The 10,114-nt window shown below is 53.5% G+C and overlaps 1 protein-coding gene across 1 annotated transcript in view; it reads left to right on the top strand.

Annotated features, from left to right (window-relative positions):
- The window catches only part of ADAMTS16 (ADAM metallopeptidase with thrombospondin type 1 motif 16), a 106,662-nt gene that overhangs the window by 15,543 nt on the left and 81,005 nt on the right, over window positions 1-10,114 (top strand). Inside the window, exons 4-5 of the mRNA XM_025050503.1 lie at window positions 7,139-7,421; window positions 9,975-10,109. Of these exons, the coding sequence (XP_024906271.1) occupies window positions 7,139-7,421; window positions 9,975-10,109 (418 nt within the window). The remainder of the gene's footprint in view (window positions 1-7,138; window positions 7,422-9,974; window positions 10,110-10,114) is intronic.

The raw sequence follows: 10,114 nt of genomic DNA, 5'->3' as shown, positions 1-10,114 counted from the left end.
TGGCTATACGCCAGGCCAGGCGCTCTTGCAAGCAGATTTACCGTGTGCTTTACTATTGCATTTTATTCTATTAACGACACAAGAAGAGTTTCCGTGCCCATTTTGGGTAAGAGGAATGAGGATAAGGGATTCGGTTAGCTGCCAGAAGCTCCCGTCTAACAAACGGACCAAGCCCAGATTCCCGGCCACACCCGCTGGATCTCAGAATGAACGACGCATCTTCCATGCAGCACCCACGGGTCCTGGCAGCTGCGTCCTCCGTCCGTACCCGCGGAGTCAAGTCGACTGGTTGGGCAACGTCGGATCTTGTCAGCGGAAGAGGAGCTCAGATGTGCAAAAGCTTTGCTTTTGTCGCTTTGATGGGACAACTGTGCAATAATTCTGTGCAACTTCATTCGGAAAGCCAAGATTCCTGCAGAAAATTGGGGGTGGGGGCTTTTCTAGCTCTATGTTTATAGCTCTAGAGGGTATCAGCTCACATGATTACATAATTGAATGATAAAAGGCCAGAAAGACAGACAGACACACAGCCTCTGTTTAAAGCATTTTTTTCATCCAAAACTAATCAAGGCCACAGAAATTCCCAATCAAACATGGGCTGGGTCCCCTCATTCAGCCCAGTCCTCAGTAGCAGACGCTGTGCCTTTCTTGCGGACACAATGTTTCTAACGGCATCGTTTTTCCGTCGTGTGGCTGAGTCCGAAGGCACGTGGAGAGTCGGCAGCAGGCAGACCTCGGGGAGTGCTGGGGTCGCAGCCTCGCCGGGGCCGAGGGCAATCGGCGTAGAAGTGACTGAGAGAATCGGTCCTTTTTTATTTCCTTCGTAAAGAAAATTTATAATCGGTCAGGAATCGTTCATGCCAATGAGCTACACACGCAAGCTCACAACTACTCACACACACGGATTTCGAAACACTCCCCTGCAGAATCTTTTCCATCTGCTGAGTTTATGGGGAGAGGTAGCCGAGCACGAATAACGTCGCTGTAAATACCAGGTCTTTGATCTGACCGGGGAAATTGAGTTCTTGTCCGTTGGCCACCTGCGGAGTTTCAGGCGCTTACCTGCACGTTACTCAGAACACTTAAGGAATATCTCACGTTTCTGCAGAGCTCGATGTGGGATTTCAGTGCCCACATGGGACATGGCCACGGGCTCCAGCGCGCTGGCTGCAACCTGCAGCTGAGCGGGTTCCTTGGGGGCCGAGGCTCAGGCTTCTGCGGTCACCGTTTGTGTGTATGAAAATGCCAGGGGCCGATGGGCTGACGGCCGTCACGGGGTCACTGGATAACACAGTGTTTAAGGCAGTTGGGGATCCCCTCCCTCCCCCTGAGGTTTCGTTTCCTTGTCCCAAGGGAAGAGTTAGAGACAGTCCGTTTGAGAAACTCTGAGGCTAAACCTGTCCTAAAAAATGTACCAAAAATTCCGCAGCGTGTGCCGGGCAGACTGAACCGTGGGTCCCTAGACCCTCCGCCGAGCTCTTACAGAAGGTGCTGGCTCCGGCAGGACCAGAAGCAAAGTCGACAGACACTTACCGAGCGCAGACGGTTATGCGAGAAATTTGGTCGGCATCCGCCCTCCACGCTTTGGGATATTTGCTGGTTGAGAGAACTGAAATTAGAAGCCACACAGGGGACAGTTAGCAGCGCAGCAGTCAGCACGGGACAGTGCATGGGCGTGGGTCCCCTGGCTGTTTGCCACTCAGGGTCACAGGAGAGGAGGTCGAAGCCGAGCCCGAGCTTATCAGGAGCTGCTGTCCCTGAGCCCCAGGGCGACGGAGTCATTTCCTCACTGGGTGCAAAGGTGGCAGCTGACTGCCACGTGGTGGCTCAGAGAAACTAGCCGTGAGTCACGCAGCGGAACACACCTGCTTACGTATTGTGGTTTTGTTTTCTTGGTTTGCTTCATTTTCTGTTCCTCTGGAAGCGATGGCCCTGCCCACGTTTTCTGGAGTGAGCGGTCCCCTTGTGACGCCATGATTTAGAACCTCCTTGATTCTCATGGACTAATTGTGCCATATGGAGAAGATGGTATTTGCCTCATAGATTCTTGGCAAACTCTCATTCGGAAGGCATCCTGAAAAGAACCACTGTGAATGTGCCACGCTGTGTACTGGTTACCCAGTGTGAGCTGGCAGCCTGGAAACTGGACAGGTGACACCTTCACAGTCCCCTCGGGTCTCCGACAAGCACACGAGCGTTTACCTGTCATATGTAACCTCCGCTGGGATTGGTGAGTTCTCAGATCTGGTATCCAGGGTAACAGTGTTTAAAGGAACTGCCTAGAAGGTCATATGTAGCCCACACAAGGTCGGTATAAACGACCATTTTCAGGCCCTATGCTAGAAAAGCCAATATTTGGCCCAATTTTCGGTCTGGTCCAGCGAACTTAATGGAGAGTTGTACTTTGCATAGTTTTGATATTTATTCATTTACCATCAGAAAATATTAGTGTCTAAAGTCACCATTCCACTGTTCGAAAATAAGGAAACTTAATTATAACAGGCTTTATGCCAAGTCTAATGGCGCCCTCGCAAGTCCAGCCAAGGTGCGCTAGATGTTGACAAACCAGCGGGCCGTGTCTGTCCTGCGTCCTGGGCTCAGGGCCGGGAAGCGGGAGGACGCAGGGTGTCGGTCCCATGGTCCTCAGGGACACACGCCCTGGGCGTGCCTCGGCACTGCCTTTGTGAAACTTATTAAAGCAACACGTTGTCACAAAACCACTTCCCCCCAGACCTGCTGAGTCAGGTCACCTGGGGGAGCGGGGGGAGGGGATGGACCTCTGAGCTGCGCAGACGGTTCTCAGGAGAGAAGGTTTTGAGAATCCTGGCTGGATGTTCGGAGGGCGGCAGACTCCACAAACAACGCCCAGCTGGCCTTGTCATTCACCTCTGTGCTCTCTCGACCTTCGGCTGGCCTTGGACTTGATGCCGCGATGTTCGTCGGGCCGTGGTTTCCAAGGGCGCGTCTCCCAGTGACTGCGTCCCAGGAGGCATCACGGCGTGGAGGGGGCGGGCGCGGGAAGCCTGGTGACCTGGCCGTGTCCTGGCTGCGTGTTCTTGTCCCCAGAGCCTCTGCTTCACCTCTTAATGCTTCATTGACGTGTCATTTACGTAGCGAAGCTCACCAATTTCGGCGCACGATCCAGTGACGTTTTCGTAAGTGTTCGGTTGTGTGGCCATCGCACGATCCGTGTTCAGACCGTCGCCACCGCCCCGCCTCCCAGCGGCAGCCCCCCTGCTCCCCGCCCTGGCCCGAGACCACGCTCCGCTTCCGGCCTCTGGTGCTTCGCCTTTTCGGGGCGTTTGGTAGAATCGAAACCATGCGACGCGAGGCCTCTGCTTCCGGCGTCTTTCGCTCGTCGTGGCGCTTTGCGTCGAGGCACGTTCACGAGCGCGTCGTGCGCACGGCCGTTGCTGCGGATTGGCGTTCCATCGTGAGCAGGTGCCACGTTCAGGTGCCACTCAGCAGCCGATGGACGTGTGGGTGTTCCAGCCGCGCTCTCCTTCCCTACAAACAGGCAGCTGCTAGTCCCTACATCGTGGCCCTGGTCCGAGCGTGGCCGATGGTGACACGGTCCCAGCACTGGCGCTTCGCCCACGTCGGGCTTATTCTTCTCCACTAGTCGCTACGCTGGCCCGGTCTGCCCAGGGCACAAGATCCAGGCAGCATTTAACAAAGAGGCTGAGTCTAAGTCATGCACATGGAAAAAGGCCCAGAAAAAGCCAGCTCCTGGAAGACACACCCTTGGGTGTCAACTCCCCAGCCAGCCTCATACTGACCCTTTCACAATCCTGCTTCCCTTGCCTCCAGCCCCACCTGCCTTTCCTGTACTCCACCTGCCCACCCCACCCCCGCCAGGTGGCAACAGGTGTGACAGATCTGACCTCATAGCCCTGAGGCGGAACCAAGTATGTGAGAAGCCTGGACACGGTCCTCTTTGACAGGTGACGATGACGTGAATGACATCATAATGAATAAGATACAGTGTTTAACTTGGATGAGAAACCTTTTCTATGGGTCAGGTGTCAAAACGTTAGCCTTTTGAAACTCAACGAGCAACAGCAATGTGACCTGGGACCAGGTTTGGACCTGAGCAAATGACTGAACGTTGAAGCCCTGACTGATTTTGGATTGGGATGATGGGTGATTGCTGAGACCAGCACATCATCCCCAGCTGTCCTTGAAGACAGGAGGGTTGAGGAAGCCCAGCGCCCAAGCCAAGCGCCCAGAGACGGGAGTAACAGGAATCAGACGCAGCCTCTGGGGAAGGGGGACCTTTTGGTTGGTTAAGCTTCTTAGACACTTTGGCTGATTTTGATTTTCAAAGCCTCACGAATGATCATGCATCAAGACTCACATCAAGATCTCGGGCACTTAGCAAGTGATGGGCTGTCCACAGATCAGGTTCATGGTCGACCCCGAGGCCATAAGGAACTAAAAAGCAGGTTACGACAGTTCCGTAAGCATTGAAATCGTCTCGTGTTGATGAGACATCACTAACAAGACTAGGATGAGTAGAATATTCCCCAAACCAATCACACTTTTGGAGAAAAGGCAAAGGAAAAGAGTATAAAATGGAATTAAAAGGGAATCGAAAGGCCTGTTTCTCTAAATGAGCCTGATCAGGTTTTCACGGTGTTGACCGACAGCCAGCTGTCTTGAAAAGCGCTCACGGTGTCACCTGAGACAAGCTTGGAACCGGTTCAGTGGGGATCTGTTACATCGCGGGACAAACAGTCGCCATGGTTGGGCATTTATCAGTTCCTTCCTAATTTCCATTTTATTTTTTGATTCGTGCAACTTTCGTAGACAGTTTCTATAAATACATATACGTTAATAGAAACCTACCAACTTTTCATTTGAATAATGACACACGTAATGCAGTAAACACCCTACTTTCAATATTCAACATTTGCTTTACTTATGTTGCTCAGAAACAGTATTTTCCCAGCATGTACATGGCACACGTTCTCCACTTCCTTCTGAACGCACCACGAGTGTCTGGTGGGCTTCCCGGTGTAAAATGATGTACAGAACGAGCCACGAGATGCAGGCCCTGGGAGAGCTCCTGTGCGAAGCCTGGGGATACTAGTCTTTGCTGAAGCCCAATTAATAATCCACTCCACTGACATCCTGGTGTTTACTGTGGGCAGGTGGACGCTAGACATTTTATGAGTTTCCAAATAAATGTTCTTGATTCAGCACAGCAAAACCTTGATAAGAAGAAAACATTAAACTTCCGTGATTTGCCTACCTTTTAAATAAATTTGCAAACTCATCCAGCAAGATAATGGAGTAACTTATTTTTGCTATTTTTCATTATCTATTGATTATCAAGGGATGTCCAAATAGGACTTATAAGTTGCTAAGTTCTATGTGTTTAATGGATTTGGGGATGATTTAAATATGATATGATATCGTAACTCAGACTAAATTATACATTAAATGAGTACAATGTTTAACTACTTAATAAAAATTTAGAAATCCACCAGCTACGACGGTTCGCTCTGGCCCGAGGATCTGGTCCTCTCGACCCCAGCCACCCAGAATGTAGCTTTGAACCTGAGAAACAGCTGTCACCGAGCACAGGTGCTTCAGGCGAGAAAGCCAGGAAGAGTGTATAAGGGAAGGCATCAGGCCAGAAGCAAAGACGCGTTTGGGGCGACCGTGGTCTCGAGTGCATCGACACTGGGCTTCGGAGGGATCACATCCGAGAAAACCCCCAGCCCCTGGATTATCAGGGTGGCGTCTGATGCTTCGCACCCATTGCTTTGTCAATTCAGCATGATCTCCTTTGCCTGTTTACTGTAAGTCATGCGCTTACAATACGTTATGGTGACTCGTGGCAAGTGGCTGTCCTTCTGTCCCCTGCCCAGATGACAAATCAGCACAGAGAGGCTGAGCGTATCGTCCAGGGTCACACAGATGATGGCCCAGAACTGGCCGATAAGCGCTGGGGTGCGTGCTGAGTAGCAGGTGCTAGAGAACCCAGGCCTGTGGTCTGCTAAGCACGGAATTGTTAGTGTGTCAGAAAAGGTTTTGTAAAGCAAAAAATGATTTTGTTTAACACTCGAACTACTCAGAATAGTGTGGAAGGGCTTGGCGTCGTGGTATTTCACTGGGCCAGACACAGCGATGGCGGATCACGCGACCCCTGGGCCGGATTAAATGCAAAGAGGACGAATGAAACGCAGCCGGCCGCAGCCGTCGGTTCAGCCCCGGGCTTTCCGCTCCTTCCTACGACCGCAAACTGCAGAGAGCGGCCGTGTTCTCCTCCAGCCGCTAGAGTTCTCGGAGGCCAGGCCAGAAAGCTTCCCAGGCCGCTTGCGTGGGGCCTGGAGCGAGAGGCCACCGCCTCCACATGACCCAGAGCGAAACCCCCAAGTGTTTCCCTGTCCGCTGGGGCTGGAATGTGGGCCCCGGAGGCCGCCCCCCCTCCATGGTGCCGGAGGCCTGCCCCCCACGGTGCTGCTGCTGGCTCCCTAGATCATTTACCAGGTCCCCCTCTCCCGCCCCGTGGGAACCCCGGGACGGTGCTGAATCTCTGCATGTACAGCAAGCCTGGCCTCCCCTTTTAAATCCCCCAGCCCCAACCCTGCTGTTCCCACGACTTGTGTCTGCCCTTTCCCAAGACCTGGGAAGGGCTTCTTCGTGCCCGCCGGCGTGCAGCGCACAAGGACCAGCTCACGCCGGACAGCCCAGCCCGACGCGCAGCTCCTCTGGGGGTTGCGGATGCACGCTGCGTCCCGACCGAGCGAGACTCAGACCACGGCGAGACTCACGCCAGGGCTCCGAGTCGCAGGCGCACCTGCGACAGGTGGTACAGGTGTGCCTTCCTCCCCGTTCTTCGGTCTAAGTTAACCGCCGTTGGTGTGTCGTGTGCTCTCTCTCTGTCGCTGGAGTCGAGGCGTGGGCCATCCCGACACGCCTTCCCAAAAGGGCGCAGACGGGACGAGCGCAGACTCGGGCCTTTCCCGTGTGTCACTCTCTCCCCGGGCGTGCGAACGCTTGAACGTGAACTCTCACCGGAGGACGCGGCGTGCTCGCCAGCAGACACGGGCGGGTAACGCTTGCACTGCTGGCCGCGCCTCCAGTCGGAAATGTAACCGCGTTTGCTTCCTTCCTCCCGTTTCTGCAGTCGGGTATGATACGAACGCAAGAGGCGGATTACTTCTTAAAGCCACTGCCTTCACACCTAGCGGAGGAGCTGGGCGACTCTGCCGGGGGCGGCCGTCCCTCTCACATCCTGTACAAGAGGTCCGCAGAACCGCGGGCCCCGGCGGGACGCCAGGCGGTGATGGTCCAGAGGCAGCGAGAGCTGGAGAAGAGCCACGTTTTCTACCACGAGAAACGACACCCGCACGGCGGCTGGAACCCCAGGCGCCCGCAGAAGCAGCATTTCTGTGGAAGACGCAAAAAATGTACGTAAGGGCACGTCTCTTTGTGTCTTTGACGATTCTGACGTTTACGTAAGCCGATGGATATTTCTCTTTCAATGTCACCCCCAAGGTGACATTGATTGACTGGCCTGGCTGAATTCAAGTGATGATTTCAAGGAATGCCCATTGTCTGTATGTTCAGTATAAAACTCCGTGATGGATGGACAGATTATGGTCGATGTTTTCGTTTTTTTAATGATCTGTTCCCTGAACAGATTAAATGACACACCGCCCATCTTCAAAGGCGCTCTGGCATGTCTACGCAGTAATTCTATATTTTCGAGGTCGAGATTTATTAAAGCCCACATAGTTTTCCTGCCGAAGTAATTTATCTCCACACATAGTTATATGCTTGACCTGCCACATCAAAAGGTAGTCTATGCATGACATAATTTACCTACAGTTTATCACCAAGCCTTTATCAACAGGCCATGACAGGTCTGAGGCAAATGTCGCATAGCCCTGAGGACACCCAGCAGTTCTGACGTCTCAGAAATAAATAGAACCCTTTCATCCTTCCCTGGCAGTGATCGGAGTCATTCAGGCCGGGGACAGCTCAGGCACGGCTGTGCATGCTGGGCAGTAAATCTATTGTGTTAAGTGTGGCTGCGTGTGCTCACGTGTGCGCGTGTGTGAGTGTGTGCATGTGTGCGTTACCTGCACAGGTGTTCTAGGTCTCAGCCCTCGGGATGGTTGATGGGAGGAAGTTATTTAAAAAGGACAACTGAAGTGTACAGTAAGTTTTGTATTTGGAAAATGAGAAAAAAGGTAGCTGTTGTTTTTATAATAAAACTAAAGAGAAAAGGCCATAGATTGCCGCTTGCCAGTGGAAACATTAGTATCGATGTGGTACCGTTCGCTTTGCCCGCTACTTCTGTGTCCTCCCTGTGAGGCACGTGGCGGTTCTGTTCCCCTGGGTCCCTGGGTGGTTGGGGGCCACGTGACTAGCAGAATCAACACTCATTACCTCCAGGCCAAAGCACTCACCTCTCAGGACCCCGCTGTTTGTGCATGAGTATTTCCATGTTGGACGCCCTGGGGGAATCCTGGCCTTCAGGTTCGGTGACAGAGGGACCGAGTTCTCCCCATGAGAGTCTCTGGGTCAGAAAACGAGGGAATTTTTGCATATTCTGTAGAAAACGCAAACAAAGGTCCACCGATTTGCTTGAAGTCAGTAGTGACCATCAAGCTCAGGCTCAGGAATCATCGCTGCTCCTGGCCGCAGGCGCTGCCGATGGGTTTGGAGCTGGAACTGAGATTTAAGGAAGAAGCTGTAGTTGCCAGATTGAAGAGCCAGTGGTTTGCAGTGTCAGAGCCCCCGCCAGTGAGGGGCCCGCCCCGGAGCTTCTGCCCGTTCCCGTGGACGGGGCCCGAGCAGACGCCGTGCCCCGTGCCGTGTCGCTGTCCTCTTACGCACATGTGTCTGCCGGTGGAGGTTGCGGCCAAAGTCCTGGCACCACACACCATGTCCAGCCCTTTCGAGGCGGGGACCGCGAGCAGGTTCCGTTCCCACCTGAGTCCCCACGGCCTCGTCCCTACGCAGGGTGGGTGTGGAGACCGAATAAGTCACAAAGAGACAGCTCTTAGGGCAGAGTCACGTCTGTGCGAATTACATCAGTGTGACGGTGCATAGTGTGTACTTACCAAACGTTAGCTGGGCAGCTACTCTCCTCCAAAAGGAACATTTAAGAGTGGGGGTATTTTAGCAAAGAGAGAGAAAATGCATTTGGCGTGGGCGCCAGTCAAATGAAATAGCATCTTCGAGCAGCGTGGTCCGTAAGTAGGGATGGAACAGTCTTGGGATGTAAATAAGGTGGGCGTTTCGAAGTCTGTTTCCACCTACAGCACTGCTCACCGCCTCCTCTGAGGCATCACTAAACCAGAACGCTTTTAACGAAGTTAAAACTTACTGATGATAAACGCCAGAACTATTTTTAAAAGGCTTGCTTCAAGGGGACGGAGTGTGTTTTGTCTTCTAATTAGATTAGGTCAGGATTTATGGTGCTTTCTAGGAAAGCCGGCTCTGCGGCGAGGGGCACGCGTCCAGAGCAGTCAGTGAAACCGCCTCGACCGCTGCAGACGAACCGGTCGTGCTGCAGACGTGGGACCAGCTTCGCGACCTGCCAGGTCCCTCCCAGTCTGCGAATCAGGGACCGGCGAAAGCCAGCGCTGTCACGTGCGACAGCACCGTTGGTCGCTTTGTCATACTCTTTGGCGAGTTGGTGCCACGAAGCCTTGGGCTCCAGTCCTTGGACGTTGTGCTTCCGGAGGCTGGCTAGTCCTTCGACCCAAACGACCCTCTCCCGTTGTAGATCAGGACGACATTCCGCGCAGGTGATTCTCGCGGCGATTTCCGTGACACCGGACTGCGTGGACTTTTCTTAAATGTCTGTTTCGCCTTAACACAAGGTGCGCGTCGCAGAGTTAAGGGTTCTCCGGCTCGTGTCACGAACGTTCCTTTTGAAATTTCGTTTCGCCGTCCGGGGTCCCAGGGCCGGTCTGGGTGGTGAGTTTGCTCTCGCTTGCTCGCCGTAGACATGCCCAAGCCCCCCGCGGAGGACCTGTTCGTCTTGCCCGACGAGTACCAGCCCGGCCCGCGCAGCAAGCGCGCTGTCCTAAAGCCCCGCAGGAATGAGGAGCTGCACGTGGAGACGCTGGTGGTGGTCGACACGCAG

This window comes from Pteropus alecto, unplaced genomic scaffold (genome assembly GCF_000325575.1).
Source record: "Pteropus alecto unplaced genomic scaffold, ASM32557v1 scaffold137, whole genome shotgun sequence".
Taxonomy (NCBI): Eukaryota; Metazoa; Chordata; class Mammalia; order Chiroptera; family Pteropodidae; genus Pteropus; species Pteropus alecto.
This window is presented reverse-complemented; position numbering and strand designations above follow the sequence as displayed.